This window comes from Haemorhous mexicanus, chromosome 6, assembly GCF_027477595.1.
Source record: "Haemorhous mexicanus isolate bHaeMex1 chromosome 6, bHaeMex1.pri, whole genome shotgun sequence".
Lineage (NCBI taxonomy): Eukaryota > Metazoa > Chordata > Aves > Passeriformes > Fringillidae > Haemorhous > Haemorhous mexicanus.
This window is the reverse complement of record NC_082346.1, coordinates 24,412,136-24,432,314: the sequence shown is the minus strand read 5'-3', so window position 1 is coordinate 24,432,314 and position 20,179 is coordinate 24,412,136. Positions and strand designations below refer to the sequence as shown.

The 20,179-nt window shown below is 38.8% G+C and overlaps 1 protein-coding gene across 1 annotated transcript in view; it reads right to left on the bottom strand.

Moving 5' to 3' along the window:
• Positions 1 to 473: 473 nt before the first annotated feature.
• HSD17B12 (hydroxysteroid 17-beta dehydrogenase 12) overlaps positions 474 to 20,179 on the bottom strand; it is an 81,405-nt gene continuing 61,699 nt past the window's right edge. Inside the window, 5 exon segments of the mRNA XM_059849271.1 lie at positions 474 to 2,171; positions 2,321 to 2,470; positions 8,973 to 9,038; positions 12,379 to 12,460; positions 17,856 to 17,890. Coding sequence (XP_059705254.1) covers positions 2,067 to 2,171; positions 2,321 to 2,470; positions 8,973 to 9,038; positions 12,379 to 12,460; positions 17,856 to 17,890 — 438 coding nt within the window. The 3' untranslated portion in view covers positions 474 to 2,066.

Genomic DNA, 20,179 nt, shown 5'->3' with positions numbered 1-20,179 from the left:
TTGGTCCCACAGAGATCAGTGTCTGCCACTCCACCTCCCCTTGTGAGGAAGACCACAATGAGGTCTCCTGTCAGTCTCCTCCAGGCTGAACAAACCAAGTCAGCCCAAACTGCTCTTCACAAGGCTTCTCCTCCAGGCCCTTCACCATCTTTATAGTCATCCTCTGGACCGTCTTCAATAGCTTTGTATCTTATATTGTGGCGCTCAAAACCGCACACAAAGTATTCAAGGTGAGGCCACTCCAGTGCAGAGCAGAGCAGGAGAGTCACCTGCCTCAACTGGCCACAGATGCTGTGCCTAAAGTACCCCAGATAAGGCACAGATGACAACGAGGAAAACAAATTAATATAAGCATTGGTTTTGGCATGTAGAAGTACAGTAATTTTCACTGTTATTACTCACAATAAAGGACAATCAGACACTTGAATGTACCCGCAAACATTTTTACAAGAAAAACCTAACACATTAAAGACTCAAGAGTAATTTCCATTTTATTTGTTTTACAAAGTCAAAAACATACAGATTTTTTAGTCCAATGCTTTCACATCAGATCCAGAGCAAACCAAACCACGTGCTCTTAGAGAACTAATACCACCAACTTCACCATCCCTGTTCCAAAAAATTAAGAAAACTATGGGATAGGATCTGCATCTCAGATTTGATCAGCACCATTGCATCGGTATTCAGGTTTTTTCAATGTACAGAAATGTTAGCCCCAAATCATGTCTCAGTGCAACACATCTTACTTCAAAATCAGAGCTTGAAATTATTCTTTGAAGGACAGAAAAAAAACTCCCCTCTTCAACCATAGGATATCACCACAGAAAACAGTGGTAGTGCTTGCAATTTCATTTCCCTTGCAAGATTTATACATTTTAGGTTTATAAAAAGGAATGTTAGAGACCAAAATCTTCAATAAAGAGTAGGTAAATACAGACAACAGCAGTGCAGACTTCTCATGCATTCTGATCCCTGTGTCCAGGAGTTAGGTAACTTGAGCCTTATAGAAGCATTCCACTTTGGAACAAAACCATGAAAAAAATCAGTAAATTTAAATGCAATTAAATTAAAACTGTTCTACTCTTTAAGACGTTTCCTGGTTCTCATTTTTAAAGCCATCTAAATATTCAAGAGTCACATTTCAAAGGACCTCACCAGAAAGACAGACTGATACATAACTTCAAAAAGAATTTAAACCACCGTTGCTAGCAAGGAGAGTAACTAATTTCAAGCTCTGCATTTAAAGTACCCATAATCTTTTACATAGCAACCAGCATGTAACATGTAACTTGTGACATTTATCTACATTGTGTTATCACCACCTATTACAAAGAGCAGGCACTGAACTTTTAAAAATGTTATTACAAATCATGAAGATTACATATTACTGAAAAGTTAGAATGCATATTCAAGACCCAAGATTTTAAATGCTTTTTGCAGTGTTACTTTATGTGTATATTTATAGATGAGCTATTATACTTATTTTTGGTTTTGGCCCATTTCCCTCAAGTTCGTAACCCACAAAATCACACTGGACCATGTAAGCACGGGAGCACTCGAGCTGACTGATAGTGCAGAATCCTTGCAAGTATCTAAAATGTGAGCTTCAAGAGGTCAATACTCTGGAAATAATACCAGGTTACCTTTTTAAATAATTATGCTCCCTTTCCTCTCCTGCCCCCCTGTCTGGGAATATATGAGAACTACTTTTTTTCTGCCCTTCACCCATGAGCACAATAATAGATATGATGGACGCTATATAACCAAGATGTTCCTCAAGAGAGTGATGTCTGATCAAGTCCATGAAAGTATTTCATAAAGCACAATGCAATTTTAGTTCAAAGCACTTCCCCCCTCATAATATCTATAAACAAATAAAGCCTATTTTTCAATCAATATTAGAAGTCAACAGTCTTGTTTCATCTGTGTCCTCAAAACAAGACTGTTCTTTTGTTAGAAAGCACACCTACGATTGGAGATGTTTAAAACATTAGGTCTACTTGATGTTGCAGCATGGTGTGGAACTTGCAGGAGTCCCAGGTTCCCAAGACCAAGTTGCTTCCCACTTACTTCTCCTTCATTTTTTTAAAATAGCGAGCCCGTATTTGTTTGTTTGTTTTCATTATTAAGTTAATGGCAGTAGATGTAGGTAGAAGAGAGATGACCCATCCCTAAAAAAAAACAAAGCAAGAAAACAAACCAAATTAAAATAAAAGGAGGGGGTGAGATCTCAGCATTTTATAACCTGTACTAATTACTCTTTTTCCCACAATAAACACAAAGGACATTTCAGATCCTTACATTTTCCAAGGTGACTTACCATGAGTGCATGAGGTAGGTACCCATTGGTCTGGGACTGCAGGCCCACCGTGCCCAAGGCAGCTCTGACATACCTTTCAGGACTGGGCTTATCGAGGGTTGGCTTGCGGATTTTGGACATTTTTGTTGCCACATAATATGGTAGAACACTCTGTACACAAGAAAACTCATGTTAAGCACGGAATGCTTTCAAGATAACTTACAGATCCATCAAGGATCTAAAGTAACTGGAAATCAGATAATTTGTACACCAAATTCTAGCTTAAGTCAGCCTTATTTTCAGTTCTAAGATCACAATGGGATCCCAATATAAGATCAAGAACTTTTTAATAAGGTAACACACGGGTCATATTTCAACATAGTTCAGTTGTCTCCTGACAGTCAACATCACCAGCTGGAGTCCTAGAAAAAACACTCTTGTAAGCATAGGGTTGAAAAGCCATTCATACAATTTGCCTTGTAAGTACAGAACTTCATTCCAGTTGTTTAATAAAAAATGCTGTACTGTTGTTTTTCTGTAGTAACCCCCCAGCGTTTGCTTGGGAAGGAGGTGCAGAACCCAAGACAGGAAATTTCACAGCAAAAGCTCCTCAGTTTGGCACCTGTACAAAGGCAGGAGGAGGAAGGAGAAAAGAACATCCAAAGACTCGAAACACAGAGCTTGTAACTCCATAGCAGGGCTCAGTACCAGAGTGGAAGGACAGAAGGAAGGACCAAGAAACTGAGCACAGTTAATGAGCTTTTATAGCCATGTTTGGAAGCAAAACAGAAGAGTGATGCTGGGTCAGAATTGTCTGTAGTGGAGAAACAAGAGGAAGCAGCATAGATGTACATTGATGGAGGGATGCTGATAGCACAAATAATAGATACCATGTACATCATGGTAGGGCAAGATAGACCTGGAGGATCTAAAATCTCATTGCAATTATCCCAAACCCGCACTGCTGGAGAAGGAAGGGAAATGCACATGTACTTGCACAGTAGAAAGCAATACTCTTTCCTCATTGTCATGATTTTGGCAATGCTTTCAACTTGTCCTCAATTTCTGCCTCTAAAAAAGTAATCAAAAAAGCCGTGGTCTACAGCCCTGAACCAGATATTAAACATACCATAACCAAACACACCTAGAGAGGCTGGAACTTCATCACCACTTTGACAAGGACCTCCGAAGACACTGTCAGTGGCTCTAGTAGTGATTCAATACATCCATCCACTACTGCCCATCTAGCGAGTGCTTCCACGGCCATAACTTAACAGCAAATGCCTGAGAGTGTGTCCACTTCTGCTAGTTCATCTCCAAATGAGAATACCATCTCAAAAAAGAGTCTATTTGGGCAAATTACAGTTTGTAAACCTGCTTCCCATGTTATTCTCTTAAAGAACAACCACATATGCCTGAACTCAGAAACATCTGCTGCTGCTCTCAGCAGCACAGCATGGAAAGGATCCCTTCAGTTCTCACTGAGTGTGTATCCATGCCATAGCTGTGCACATTTCAACAGAAATTTTACCACCACAAACAGGAAACATTGGTATGTCTGCTCATTCCTTCACCTGAGAACATGAAAACTCTGCCCTTCTGTCTATAAATAGGACTTTCAATAATATACTACATGAGTCCACTTTCAAATGGGAAGGAAAAACACGGAGACCTGAACTTCAAAAGTGAAAGCAGCTACCACTGCCTTTAAAGACACCAAAAGATACAAATGCTTGGATAAGAAAACTACTCATTCTGCTACCATAGCAGCATAGGTATCTCATTTCAGGTCCAGAATGTGAACTGCATCTATTTTTCAGATTGCATTTCTAAGCTGAATCTCTAGTTTGATATTTTTAAAAGCTAAAATTTTAAGCTTCTTATTCACCACCAAATTATTTCTACAACATCCCACCAAGAAAGGTGCAATAGACATGATCTATTCTCTTTCTCTACTCAAAACAGACTTCAGAAGTGAACTGCATTACCCAGTTACACCACTGGATAGCATGAAGGGGCAAACAACTGTGCATGAGAATACTTGAAAAAGCAAGCATATGGTAGCACTACTGGATTGATCCACAGACTTCAAGGCACATAGAAACATGGGATTACACTCCAATGTTTTTCTTCTCCCAGATGCACTCCAGAAAACAAAAAGGCAGGTACTTAATTTCAGATACATTAGATTTACCACCTTAGTATTAACTGGACCTTATTTTAATAGATATCAAGAGACATACTGAATCTATTTTGTTTTCTCCCTTTCTTCCTTCCCACAAGGAATTCAGAGATTCATGAACTGTATCTAAAACAGGCATAACAGATTTAAAAAAAAAAAATCACTCCTTAAAGCCTTTCAGCATTTTACATTCAGACAGATATAAGCCACACTACCTGGGCAAATAACTCTCCTTATTCAGGGAAAGCTTAGCCTGCACTATAGTTTCAAAACATGCCTTAAAAGTAGCTTATGTCAGTACAATGTGTCTTGCTCACTTAAGATATTTGCTACTGCTTATAGCTCTGATGCTTATTAAAATCAGCTCACACTCAAAATTGAGTGCTTGAATATTATTTAGATGTAAGAAGTCAGACCTCAAGACCTGAATAGTCAAGTCTTAAGTCCTCCAAAGTCATAACAGATTGTTTACACAATTTTATCACCTTTTTTACCTTACTTTTAAAAAGTAAAAAGACCTGAACTCTCCAGTGTTGCTAAATAAGTTTCCTTCCCTTTCCAACGTGGGAAAAAGGAGAGTGGGGAACATAAAAGGAAGTGGAAGAGTTACATCAACCAAAGCTGATCTGTATAGAAAGCTAAACAGCAAAGCTAAAAAGCTTTTGGAGGAAGGAAGGTAATGCCAGTAAACATCACTTTGGTGACATCAAACTTTTGTGAATACCTGGAGATAAAGCTGGGCCTATTCAGTATTGTGAAAAGGAAGCTGGTAGTGACATCTTACCTACAATTATTTCAATGGTAGTTATGAAGATAAGAGCCCAAGTCCTCTAGGTAATGCCTGATCAAATGATAAGAGGGACAACAGTCAATTTTGGCTGTAGACTGTCAGACTGGACATTAGGGAGAAAGCCTTTTTACTAGGAGAGCAGTATAAAATTCAAACAGACTGTCCAGAGAGCTCACAGCACCCCTGCCCTTGAAGGTTTTCAAGATTAGGCTGCATAAAGCCACAATTAGCCCGTGACCTAGTGCCAGCAGCAATCCCACTGCTAATTGCTAGGCAATCCAGCTGCTGGAAGAGCAGGAGGTTGGGTTGAAAACTTTCAGGTAATTCTTTTAAATGAACATTTTCATGAATTTGTGGTCTAGTATTTTACATAGTGAACACAATAAAAGAAAACAGTGCAAGTTTCTACCACTATACTTTTGCTATGCATAGTAATGAAGTACAGAGGGGCAATGCCAATAACTACCTGAAGTTTAAAATGAGAATGAAAGAAAGGGTCAAAGAACCAAGCAATATTTCTAGACATATTAAAAGAGCAAAAATTTCATAAGTCTGCATTAATCTTTCAAGGGGAGATCTTTCTGAAAGTCTTGAGAAAAGTTATTGTCACCTTCTTCCTTGTTTCTTTTCTTTTGTCTCTTTTCCCTATGTAAACACATGAAGTTTTAACCTGTGCTACTACTGTGCTGCTTCTGAAAAATTAAGCAGACCTATCAGCCAACAGAGTATATTTTTAATCCAAAGATGGCTACACTGCAACAAAAGCACTATCAAAACTAAGCTTCCACAGATGGTAATCCACTACAGCAAGACACATACTTGAGGCTGATATGAAGAAACTGATAAAATCCCTCCAGCACTTTGTTTCTGCTTTTCACACAGTGGTACTCTGCAGGTATTGCATGGCAGAAGTTAACTGGTTTCAATTATGATGATCTAGCTGGAAGGGCAAGTCTGGAATTAAAAGTGTAATGCTTCTGAAGGTTATAGAGATGTACTTTAAAAAAATCTAAGAGGAATGCAATCATCCTTAGGGATTGAAGGAGATAAGTCAGCTAGTCTTCACAGGAGAGTCCTTGTAATATTCATTAGTGGCTTATAGTGACTTAGGCTGAAACAAGAGGACAAGGACATGGACCTGCAACAAAATTAGCATAACAAATTGAAGCTGTGACAGCTACTGATAATCAGACCCACATAACTCAATGGCAATTCACTGTCTAAGTTTAAGGGATAAAAAGCACTGCTGTCAGGAATTCAGCATCCTAAGCCAACACCAGAGTCACAAAAAGACAGTTTACCACAACCTGTGAAGCTTTGTACAGGAAAACATAGCTGTAGATACAGAAAGTTAGATTTAATTCTTTATTTGTTTGTAATCCTAAAAATGTAAGACATTAAAAACCCTTTCCCTAGCTTTTCTATACCCAAAAGCTAGAAAACCTTTCCTACACTATGTACATTCATATTGTACTTAATGCGTTTATCCAAGCATGAGTTACTGGGTTATTTATCTTTACAGTCTCAACAGGTACTCCTCCATAGTCATCAACAAACAGTTCTTGCTCCTCCTTCATTCTCCTCTCAAACTGCTAAGAGTACTATTTAGACAAAATCTGGGGAGGAGGAGAAAGCTGCACATAGAAACAACACATCCCAAAGACGTAACACTTCTTTCTCCTGCCAGCATCTGTCTCTAAGCACCCTCACACTGAAGTAACTTATGAGCAGCTATGCCTAAGAAAACACCAGAAAACAGAGGTTAGATGTGGTACCACAACACAGGCCCCAAAAAATTCACACCATCTTTACTGTCAGTGAAGCTGTGTCTTGAGGGGGGGCCTATGGCTCAGTTTGTAAACAGACTTCAGCAGTAAGGAAGTCCACCCAGAAGACTTGATATTATTGATGTAGGAAAGAGCAATACTTTACCAGTTCCTTGAGTCTCATTTTGAGACTGTGATGTGACAGACTGAGAGAGGGCTACATTGCATGTAGATGAAAATTATTGAAGAACAGCTGTCTGATAGTGGAGCTAAATCTGCTAGTAATACAATTTGAAAGACACTGAGGAGGTAGAAGTAATCAAGCAGGGCAGAAGTGGTGAGAAAGCTGTAAGAACTTGCCATGTGGTAAACATTGACCCATTCCAGGACAGTTTGGAGCTGTGAGAAGGGAAAGTAACAAGAAGACATGAAACACTGACAGTTATTCCAGCTAAATCCACTTCAGAACTGAGAGTACACAAAATGACTCTGTATTCTGAACCTGTACTTGTTCAGAATGATACCTTTTTATGCATCCTCCATTGCTGCACACTGGTTTAGCTGTATATCCAGAGTGCTACGGCACAGAATCAAGCATCCAGGGGAGAAGTCAAGCTCCTGGAGCTGTACTCCAAGTTATCATGTTACCAGTGTAAAACTAAAGTCAAGCAGTTGGAAGGCTTTCAGGGTCCACCTTCCTCTCCTGCCAATAGATCCCAAAACATACAGCACCCCTTCAGATATTTAGTATCAAGTTTAAATCTAGATTTACAAGAGGTTCCCACTAAAAGGCTGGTGACTACATGGGAATAGCTCACCCAACAACTGTCTTTTTTCTTAATGCAATCCATTCTCAGGAAATGTGACATTTTCTGGTGAGAAGTTCTTGTTTTGCTAAATATACTTAAAAGGAAAAAATAATCTTGCACATCAAAAAGGTAACATAGCCTTAATCTGCTAACAGCTTCCCTATAGTATTAGCCAGCAATAAGAGTTGTGCTCATTTGTTTAATGATTACACATTTAAAGCGGGCAACTTTGTGCCTTACCTTTAATGAAGCCTTTGAAGTTCAAATGGATTTGAGAACCACCACACAGAACAGAGGAATGACAGGCACAGACATAGGTAACCCTGTTTGCAAGATCCCTAACTGAATTTCAAAGAGAGATACCATTGTCTTCACAGTGCAGGTAAGATCTCATACTATCTTTATTTAACTGATTCTTGCTCTGGAGAGGTTTAATCAGCAATGAAAGGTTCACTGCTTGTGATCAAAGCTGGAAATTCCAGATTTGGAAGCAAACACTAAAGAGTATGTGAGAAGCGATATTAAAGCAAAACCCTATAAAGCTGTGAGAAACTGGCTTGGTTTGCTTTTTACCATGCCAAAAATAATTAAAATGAAGGGAGGTAAACAAATGGGGAGGGGGCAAGGAGGGCTATGAAGCAAGACTCCTTAGCAATACGGAAAATTAAATCAGTCAGTTACACGTGAAGGCTCTTTGAGGCTTTTGTTCATTCTTCAACTATGTTTAGATTAGCAGTTGATTCACTGCAGGGATTCTACTATTCCAGTTGTTAGAGCTGTTACCCATGGAATGCCCGTACAAGAGAATTCCACAAATGTATTCCAGTAGATGAAGCTTCATAAAGATGTATTCTACAGCACTGTGCACAGTTTTATGGAATACTTTATCCATAAAGGATCAATTAGAACCATCAGCTAAAACCACACAAAATCAAACCATGTCTTTTGTTGCTTCAAGACCTATGGTTTCAGAGTAATTTAAGAAAGCTGCTAATGGGATCAAAGGAAATCCTTATCCTTAATCTGTGTCACACACTCATGAATAAGAGAATATGCTGATTCCTTTTTGTTGCCAAGACATCAATGTTGCTGTGGTAACCACACTTACATGAAACAAGCTACTCACCTGCACAATGATGCCCTTGCTCTTGTATTCTGCATTGAGGCCTCGGGAGAAGTAATCCACAAAAGCCTGCAGAGAGAAGAAGGGAAACATGTAGCATCATACACGTTACAATTGAAACTCTAGTTTAACAGTTTTGTGTAAGAGTATTTGAGTTACTATTTGGAGTTCCTGTTTTCAAAGTGAAAACCCTAGGTTTTCAGTGAAACTTTGCATACAAGAGCAATGCCATTCAAATAGAAACTCTATGCTTATGAAGTATTTTTACAGAAGCAAGGCTCAATCTAAACAAATAAACCCTTTTATAATTTAGAAGGAAAAGGAACTAGATTTGTTAAATAAAGCCTAGTTAAAAGAGGTAAAGACAACTTCACGTTTACATTGTTCACTACTTTATGTCACCTTCTTAGATATTTTTAAAAGTGATTTAATTGGGTTCCTCTTGCACATGGTTTTTAGAACATAGTGTTTAAACACTTAGTCTTCTGCCTTTACACTTCTAAAAAATGCCATCCTATGGTGACACTTCTCTCTAATCCTCAAGTCCACCTCCACAGATTCTCTTCCAAATTTCTGGAAGTTTTAGCAATTGCAAGACTGAAAGTTCAAAGAAAGAAGTTAAAGAGCTTAAAAGGTGGATGTTAGCACCTGCCTTCAAGATGCTCTCAAAGCTAATACAGTCACCTCCTTAACCCTGCCAGGAAATATTGTCCTAAGAATCAAAGGCTACTCAGCAGTTCAAACCAGCACAGATTCCCACTTCCCAAATTCTTCTAAACCACATTTCCACCTTACCCTTTTGTCCAATGAGATAAAATACCAAGTTCTGCTATGGTTTCTTGTTTAAGAGAAGTGATACAGCCAAGTAGGATGAATGGAGTACCTTCAACTGAATGAACTATTCAATCCCATCCATACCTGAAGCTAAAATAAATACTAAGTAAATTATTTGAACTATTTAAGAAGCAGTTGCTTCACACCAGATTCAAACCAAGCAGTAAAGCTCTAGTACTGCACCTCCTTTACAGTTTTCCTTTGGTTACCATGTCCCCAGTGGTTTATTGAAGTTCTAACTGAAGCCAGCACTTTAGAGTTGGCAGTGGCCAGTGTTTTTCCTATACAGGCCATCTCACTGAATTCAGCCTATACAGGAAGCAACAGAAACACTCCCACACTACTGGACTATTTCTAAAGACACTCTTCTGAGCATACTTGGAAGATCTGAAGTTAAACTGGATTTTGCTGTATAGCAGGTAGGTCCTTTTACTCTTCTTCTTCAAGTTGCATGTATAACCTAGCAGGAGGCTCCTTAAAGCATAAAAAGCTTATCTGCTGTTCAGCTATTCTTTCTTTCCCCCTCTCCCCCGAGTATAAGTTCGTAACAAAATTCAGTACTCAACATGAACAAGACTGAAAGTCTGGCCTAGCAGCAGCTATTGGAATGAATCCCCTGACCATCCTCTTGCAACAGTAAGATACCTGCATGGACATGCCAAAGAGTTTGGTACAGTTTCTGAACACAGCAGTCAGGTGCATGTGTAATAACTGCACAGAGTATACTGATAATCCATTAAAAAGAACTGTATTAATGAAAGTGCATTAATCACTCAAATTTCTAACTGCTCCTCCATACCAAAGTTCTGATGCTAGCTACTGCTCCAGATACGGAGATGAAGTACAAAAGACTGTCTTCTCTGTCTTCTCTACTGGTTGCAAAGAGCTTGCTATAAGGAAAATGTTCATTTTACATGAGAAGAGAAAGCAATTTCCAGTATACAAATAAGCTTTGGAATTTTTTTTCTTGAAGAATTTATTTCAAGAGAAGTTGGGTTTTCTACCTCCACAAGCTCAAGTCCCCTAACAACCTTGAACCTGAAGTCTTATGAATGCTCTCTTAGTAAACATTCCCTGAATAAGCAGATAAGCATTACATGTTAGAAAATTTCTTCTCCTTGGATATCCAAATATCTAATAACAAATCCAAACAGTAGAGGCATGGGGGTGAGGTAGGAAATTATATAATCATATTTCACTTCTCATTAGCATTAACACAGGTAGATAAACCTGTCAAAATATAGCACTATGATTCCTTTAAAAGAGTGATTCCAGTGTAAACTAGGGACTCTCCACAGGAAGGTTAAAGACCGCATTTGTTCCTGATAATTAGTCAAAGTCATTGACTTACACCTGAAGGGTATTATGCTTTAAATCCCCTTTAAATAGATGAGGGGAGAAAAAAACCCTAGAAACTGCAGATACAGTCTTTCTACAGCTACATTAGGGGAGTCACTTTCATGCTTACTAATCTTGCTGTAGAAGATAGGCAGTGCTGAGAATAGGCAGATTATTCAACCTGTAACTTAGGTTTTTAAGGGGAGGGGAAAAAATATTTCAGATTCCCATTGAAAAAAAAAGACTACCAAAGCAGTGTAAGATATAATATCACTAAAATCAGCAGCTCAATTGATTCCATAGAGCTGACAGCACTGCCCCAACAAAGTGACCATTTGTATTAAAACAAAAAACTGTCCTCTCAGGAAACAGCTACTTCAAGGGGAAATTTTATCACCTAAAGCTACTTCAGGCTTCTAAACTTAAATATGCACTCTTTTAGTATGAATAAAATAGTGTGCATCAACTGCCTTCTGGGAATATGAAGATGTTACTGAGAGTCTAGAGGAAATGTGAGTCTGTTCTGACATGAATGACACTACTGAAGGTTTCTTCATCCTGTCAAGGTTCTGCTTAGACTCTGAGATGCTTGAAATATTCAAGGTAATTATCAGGTATGCCTGAAAAAGCTGTAGTGCCATACTGCTTTAATACCAGTGTAAATGTCTCTTGCATTCTGTTTTATCACATATGCCTCAGTTCCATGCTGGGTACCCACACTCTGTCTTTACAGCATTCACTGGAGATATTTTAGGGCAACATTTTAGAATCCCCTGAAAGTATCTTTGGGAAAAAAACCATAAGACCAGCTGCAAAAAGATGAAACTGTCCCAGCAACACAAAGAGAAACCAGAGCAGATGAACTTAAGATGAAATGTAGATCATAGAATCATCACAGAATTTGGGGAAAGACGTTTCAAAACCAAAATAAGAAAGTGTGTTAAACTTAGTCAATGTCCTTTCTCAGCTGTGCACTAAGCTTGCCTGATACACTACTATCCTTTTCCATTTAAAAATGGAATACATGAGGAAATACATAAAATAGCCATCTCTATGCCAGTAAACCCTTGCACTCGGTTTTCCCTTGACCTTCCAGCTTCCACTATTGGAAAAACTCAAGACAGAAGTCTGTAATTTTAGTTCATGAAAGCACCACTAGATGGACACCAAAACATTTATTCCTGTGAGTGTTGCCTTATGTTTGACACTTGATTTCAGTGTGGAAAGGAACACTTACCTTGGTTGCAGAGTAAAGAGTCAGCAGAGGAGTTGGACACATCCCTGAAGCTGATGCGATATTCAGGATTACCCCTTTTGATCTGAAAGGAATCAGAGATCTATGATCATGAAATAAAGGAAACATCTTTCATGTTTCCAAAAATTACAGCAAGCTTAAAAACACCCTTTAGAATGCAACTGAGATTAACATCTCTTTAAACCCCCAACCAAATCCTGAACTGAAATTCACTTTATGCAGTTAGAAGTATCCTAGCAGCTGGTATAAATCAGGAACAACTCCAAGGTCAATCCAGCAAGAGAATCAAAGTTGTATTTATATACACATATACATACACACACACAAATGAGCTAAACTATGCAAAACCACTGAGTCAAGATGGCACAAGATCAAGAGGAACTTGTACATCTTGGGATAAGATGGCAGAAATGGCAACACAGTTATGATTTACACTTTGATAATTACTTTCATCTTCTAAATATTACTTCATAATGGATGAAGCATCTGAATCTACTGCTCAGATACAGAATTTAATAAATATGGAAGATATTCAGTGGATGAACACAGAAAATGAAAGTGGTCTTACAGCAGCATTACAGCAACACTGAAGGTATTCATCAACAGTATTTTGGTAAAGATACCTGAAATTAGCAACCACCTGCTCTGTCAAGCCATTCTAAAGCACATACACGTAGGACAGGAAGGCTCTGACCTCCCAATATAGACTGATTTGAGCCGTATCTATTTCTGAGACTAGTTTTACCTATAAAACCAGACATATTTAATGCCAGGTAGAAAAAATAATAATTTTTAAAAGCTTTATGCAAATTAGGGCAATTACGCTATTAGAAGGTCCTGCAAGATAATCCAACACAGTGAAAGATAAATCTCTACATCTTCCTACCCTGCTGGAAATTCAAGCCAGTTCACCTGAACATAGCATAAATATGCCATGCTCAGTGCAGTGAGAACACTCATGCAGGTAGACATGACACAGCTCAAGTCCTGCAGATTCACATGCGTTTCCATCATTTTTGTTCAACCACCCTACACCACTGCCGCCACAATCATTTAAGTAACCATCTTAAAAACAAACAGTAATTTAAGTCACTGTTAAAAATTAAAACAATATAAATGCTTTGGAAATCATGACAATAGATTCAAACCAGCATGGCTTGTGCCATGATACAAGTGTAAATTACATCTGTGACTGATTTGTCACAAGGAATGAGATGGCAAACGCAATAGAAAATAATAATTTCAGTCATTCAGGATTTCAAGCAAAATTCAGTGTGTTTTGCAGGACTTCCCTGCAAGGCTTGGTAGGTGAAATAAGGTAGTAACATGGAAAAAATATGTAGCATGGAAAGCATAAAATATGTAGCATGGAAAGCATAAGATCACAAATTAATCAGGAATTTTCAGGAAGGCAAAAGGTTAACAGTGGATGGTAGAAGTTTTTTGTATCAAGACAGGTGGTGACTGTGATATATTTATTTATTTATTTTTTTATTTGTGAGGTCAAATTGAGATTAGTAATGAAATGAGTATTTATGCATTTTTAAGAGATTATAAGATTGGAGAATACTATAAGGAACTTTTTAAAAAGCTCAGGCTGCTATGTGAACAGACTACAAAATGGCAGATGAAAAATCAATATTAAGAGTGCATCAATAATCTATTATCAATAACCAAAATAATGCTTACTAAAGAAAAAATTGTGAATTAATCACAAACCTTGCAATACCCTAAACCAACTGTCCCCTCCATGAAAAACCTGAACAAGGAGTTCTATTATGTGCAGCAGTCATCAAAACCAGCCAAACAACAGGATGCTGGGAATGGCAGGGACAGATCCTCCACCACTACGAAAATATTCTATTACAGTCTACAAACCATCTTTATCCCTCCCAATAGTGGACAGAAATATTAAGAAACTGATGATTTAAGAAAGGGGAAGAGAAGAAAAAAATCCACCCAGAGACATCAATTTATTTATTTAAAAGACTATTAAGAGAAGCCACGGTAAGAGTACACATACTAACAAATGAAAAAGATCAAGATCTTGATTCAGTCTCTCAGAATACAAAAGAAAGATGATGTTTATTTAAAGGAAAGACTGAAATTTAGATCCAATAAAAGAAAGTGCTCTTCTCATATTCAGACTAGGGAGTACTTGCCCCAAAACTTAACTGAAGACAAAAGCTTAACAGGATTCAAAGAAGGATAAGCACTGATGAGGATAAACACGAGCCTGACGCTTTTAGAACAAACTGAAGCTTTAGAAGAGAGGCTGACATGCAGGCTGCAAGCACAGGTCTTGCACTGTCTGGCTACACTGCAACTTTCTAGCAGGAGTCGTGACCACCACCTAGCTGGAGTGAATTAATGGTCTGACCCAGTGAAGAAAACCCTCCTGGAAACACAAAACATTAATAGCAGCCCCTTGCAGAAGCTCTGTGTATTGGTCTCCTTGAAGCAGTCACTGCCACTGGGGGTTTTGTGGTTTGTATTTTTACATTTTAAAGAAAACAGACCTAGCCTTAAAAGCTCATAACTTAAAACCTCCAGATAAAATGAAATCGAGAAGCATGTGAGTAGGGGGAACACTTTCAATTACTCCAATTACAATTCTGCTTCTTAGAGGAATTGCAGAATAAATGTTTTTAGGGAGGGATCTGAAGAATTACTCAAGCATCAGTGTGGTAAAAAGAAATTTTGTCTTCATCTAATTCAACTGTGCCGTTAATGGGAAAAAAAAACCAAAACAGAACCAAAGAAAAAAAGTTGGTTAGATGAAGAGAGCCAGGCCCGCACCCTCACACCTCCCAGTCATTCTACCTTAAATGGTCCAGCACCAGGGAGGCTATATTTAGCCATCTCCCTGTTGCTGTGGCAACCAGCGCCTGCTCCAGCTGCATGCCAAGTGGAAAGAGCAAGCTTCTTCTGTAATGTAATTATGCACTTGCTACTTTCCTGGCAATAAATACCATAGTTTGGTATTTGTCTAGCAACAACCAACTGATTTTTGGTGGTGGTGGCTTGTTTTTTGTTCCCGAAGACATCAAGCCTTGATTTTCAGTTCTATGAAAATCTCAGATAGTAGCCTGAGTATTTATACAGGAACTGCTCATTTAAGTATAATAGGAAGCTTCAGATAATAAATTGTCACTTTAAATGCTCAGGGCACAGGAGAGAAGTCACAGCAGAGAATCTAAACGCCATTACCAGAAGTGGCATTCATCTAATGCTGCTGTGTTTATTATAAATAGGAAAGTAAAAGGCACACCAAGATGTAGCTTTGTTTACTCTTATCAGACCTGGATGCAAAGCATGCAAAGTATGCTCTATTTTTGTATTTATCTTGCAATATGTTGTCATAACACCAACATTCAAATACTCACTAGAGCAAGCTGCAAGATGCTCTAACATGCTACGTCACATCTATCTACTCAACATGCTCTCCTCCTTGAACAAGTGAGGAATGACAATGAGATTCTTAGTCTAGCCTTATTCTTAGAGCCTGGAGCCCTTTTTCTAGCCTGTGGTCCCATGTGAGAAATATATGGCTGACCTGAAGAGCAGCTGAATCCAGCTCCAATTCATGCCCTTGAATTTGCTGGACATCCATGTCCTCCTGTGGTTACAGACTCCTACTGGTGTTAATGGCCTGTGAGCTATGACTGTGCAGGAGTTGGCAGCTGCAAGCATTGCTTCTGTGCACTGCAAACCCAACCAACTTCACAAAAATCAAACAGAAAATGGAAGCTTTTTCAAATATTTTTTCCCTGAGATGAAAAGCAAGGCTGTCATCCAAATGGAGCAGTCTTTTAAAGTGGTTCCTTATATTCAGGAAAAAGTTCAAGATGCATATTTAATTCTTTTTAACTACTATTAACCTTTTCTTTCCAGGCTTCTTTAACATTTATCCTCAGAATCCCTGAGATAGTCATGCAGTTAGAGAAGTAAGAGGAAAGACAATGTGTGCTCAAGGGCAGTCAGAATCAGAAATCAGCAGGATCCTGGTTTGCTGCTTTTCATTCAAGTCATCTTACCCACGTGGATGTGGAGCAGAAAAACCTATACAGGATATTCTATACGTAGAGAATACACCATTCTATCCTGAGAAGCTGAAGGGATAACTCTGCCAAATGGATAGCTACAATAGCTCGTAAAACAAAGAAGAAACTGAGAAGAAACTTAGGAGTTTTAAGTTCCAAAACCTAATAATGAAAGAACATTAAATCCCCACAAAAGTATAAATGTTTTCGTGTTGGCACCTTCAGAGAACAGTGGTTTCACAAAAAACCAAGTCCCTTTATCTATCAATAACAGTACAAGGACAAGGAGCAGCTTCTGACCTAGAAGCCCTGAGTGTGTATCACCCCTGTACTATAATAATCCTCACCCTCTACTCCGGCTTCATTGGGAAATATTACACTCCCACCCCAGAGCTCAGTCTTGGGCTCAAATCTCTTTACATGAAATAAACTTATTCATATCTCATGATTGGCTATGTAAAAATCTTAGCTCACCATCATCCTGATGTGTAGACACAGACTCCCATACTGACTGCTAGCTCTGACAGTTTGCAACCAGGAAGAACAGGAAGAAGCTTTGTTTTAAAAGTGAAGCATCTGTGCAACACTTGAATAACTGAATTCTGGTCTGCAATGAAGACTCTCAGACAGTGGGATTACATAAAATAAGCCTTTTTTTTTTTTCATCATCTCTGCTAGATTTGGAGGCATGCCCCATATACATACTCCTCCTGGCGTATTTGTCTGCATGGTTCTACAGAGTTTTCCCCAGTATTGTGAACATAGCTCAAGCCTGATCCAGGGCAACCCCCAGCAAGGCGGGGTTAGCACCCCAAGAGAGACAGCAAACAGCCAGCAGAGCCAACATCAGCTGCAAAACAGCCTGGGGAAGACTAAATGGAAATCGTGAACCTTCTGGTTTCACCTGGGAGCTAGCTGGGAAGTCAGTACGTGTCTTCCCTGTTGACACTGGTGTGTTATTCTGAAGAGCTGGTCTCCAATTCTATTTTTCCAAATGATCACAGCCTTTCCTCAATATACCTCCTACTGTATAATGAGAACATATTCTTTGCATCCATTTTACTTACAATGACTTAGAGAAATAGCCTTAAGAAGGTTATTCCCAGGAACTGTAACCACCCCCTCAGAATAGCAGGTTGTTGAGTTAGTGCTGATGAGTCAGACGGGCTTTTTAATTCTGTTCTAAAAGGAATCACCACAACAGTGGAGAAGGGAGAGGAAAAATAAAAAGGGAATCGAGTGGAAAAGGCTTCCACCGTCTGATGATTCATGCACCATCAGCGTGACTCACCCAGCATTACTCTGCCATTAAAACATGGAGACTAGGCTGATTAGTCACAGTAATGAATTTTTCAAGAAAGGATTCTCCCCTATAAATAATGATGACTTTGTCTGGATAGTGTTAGTGTGACTCACCTTTCCAGCATGCCGGGCAGCACCAATCGTGTCATCTGCAAAAGGAAAACATTCGTGATGGCTGAGAATGCAGACAGCAGACAGCCAGAGGCCGAGGGAAGCCTCCCTTCCTCCCAGAAGCAGCTGCCACCCCCTCCACCCCAAGCACGGCTCGGGGAAGCAGAGACCATACTTTGCGTAGGCAGTTTATTTTTATTCTACCTGGATAACTTGGCTCTGTCAAGTAGTGTGTGCACAGAATCTGGTGAACCCATCTAGGTAGTAGCACAAGAGTAAATAAAACAAATGTCTTCACCACTCTGCAGCATCCATGGCTTCTAAAGAACATTAAAACACCAGAGTACTACAGTACATGTACCATCTTTCTCTCCCTGCAAAATACACCTGTCTTCCTCAAGCCTGACTAAATTTACCACCTATGCCAAGATTTAAATCATTATCCAATACATTTTAGCTAAGCTTACTGAACTGCTGAGTTTAAGACAAAAATAAATTATGGAATAGCAAGAGCACTGACAGAACTAGCAAATGTGAGTTTCCTACATTATTACCTACAGAAAATACTTGAGACTCCAAAATATTTTTTGCTGATTACCCAGATGTTTTCACACTGGAAAAGCTACACCCCCAAGAGGAAAGTTGCCTAGCAAACCTCCTCACTGCTCTGGAAACTCCTGCCTTTATTATGATTCTGAGCGATCCATCTACAAGCTGGCTGAAGGATTCTCCTGAGCAGCAATCCTAAAACAAGATTCCCAGTTGCAGACAGAGCATCTCTGACAAGGGAAACAAATTAAGCATTGATCCAAACTTGGACAAAACTCTAATTAGTGTAAAATAGTTAATTTTCCTACTACTAATTACTACCATCCTAAAACACAATTTAAATCCAAAACTTCTGCCTTCCTGAAATAATATCAAAATTCTCCTTGTGTCAAATTCAGCCCTGCCCCATGTAACCCTGTGAATAATTGTCACTGACACCAAAGACAGATCACACAAGAAAAATAAACTGCTACCACATTTGACATCCAAAAGGTGTTCCAACAAAGTTTTTGAGAACATGGGGGTGGGTAATAAAATACAAAAACCAGCACACATCAAAACATAATGATACTCCCACTGATCCCAAATTACCTTGACAGCTTAAAATAAAACATGGAATATTTGAATAGTATGGGAAGAAAAACACGCACAAAGGAAATCAGCATATACAGGCACACAAAACACCTGCAAGCACTTTAATTACAAAGAAACAAATTTTATTGTAGGAAGCTACTCATTTTATTATCACCACTGCATTAGCCCTCACATATGACTCAATCTGGGTCTGAGGTTTTATTGTTTGTTTGTTTTTATTTTTAATTATAAAACATACCCTTTCAGGAATAAAGGAGAAAAACAAAACCACAAAAGAAAACAATCTCAGTTGATTGCAGCTGACACACAAAGAAAATGCTAGAGAAGGGCTGTGTTTTCCATTTTATTGGCATTTCTCCCTTAGAATAGATTCTGCCATCAAGCCACACTGCATGACAGATTTGATAAGGGACTGTACAGGCAGGAGTTTGAACAGGCCTTCCTTTCATGAAGTCAGCTGTTGACACACAGTGCTGTCAGCACTGCCCCAGAAGTCAAACTAAGTATTCAGAGCTGATAAGCATCAACAAGCTAAACAGATCTGATGCAGCTTCAAAAAACCCTCTAGTATTAAGTTTAAGCATACATGAGCTTTTCAATACACTAATGCTCCAAAAGAGATGTAGAAACAACTATTTATTTTAATCTTCAAGGATAAAGAATGATTTGGGCTGATTTTAAGACTAGTTCAAGACTGGAAGAGCTTTTATCTGATCCAAGTTTTACAATCTCTTCCACAGATCCCTTGGCAAAAAGCAGCATACTGTTTCTTGCCTCTCAGGGCAGTGTAATGCTGCATATCATCTCCACAGATTGGCACATGGACTGGAGCTGCCTTCCCTTAGGCAACCCATAAATGATCTGAAAAACCAGTACACAATTTCCCAGTAGTGTAGAGGAGACCCCACATTTGAAACTTTGTCATAAATCCACACAAATGCATTCATGCTCTAAATCCAAATTGCAACCCACCAAGCAGCTCTAACAGTTTATCACAAACCTGCTGGCTACTAAAATATGCTACAATAATTGGTGGGCTTACATAAAATAAAAAACAATGAAGCCACTGACAGCTGAAATACAGCAATAGGTATACAATTTGGGGAGAAATCGAGAAGTCTCTCACTACCACCTGCATTAAATGGTTTGTTTCTAAAGTTCAGCTGAACAGGCAGTCAAAATTT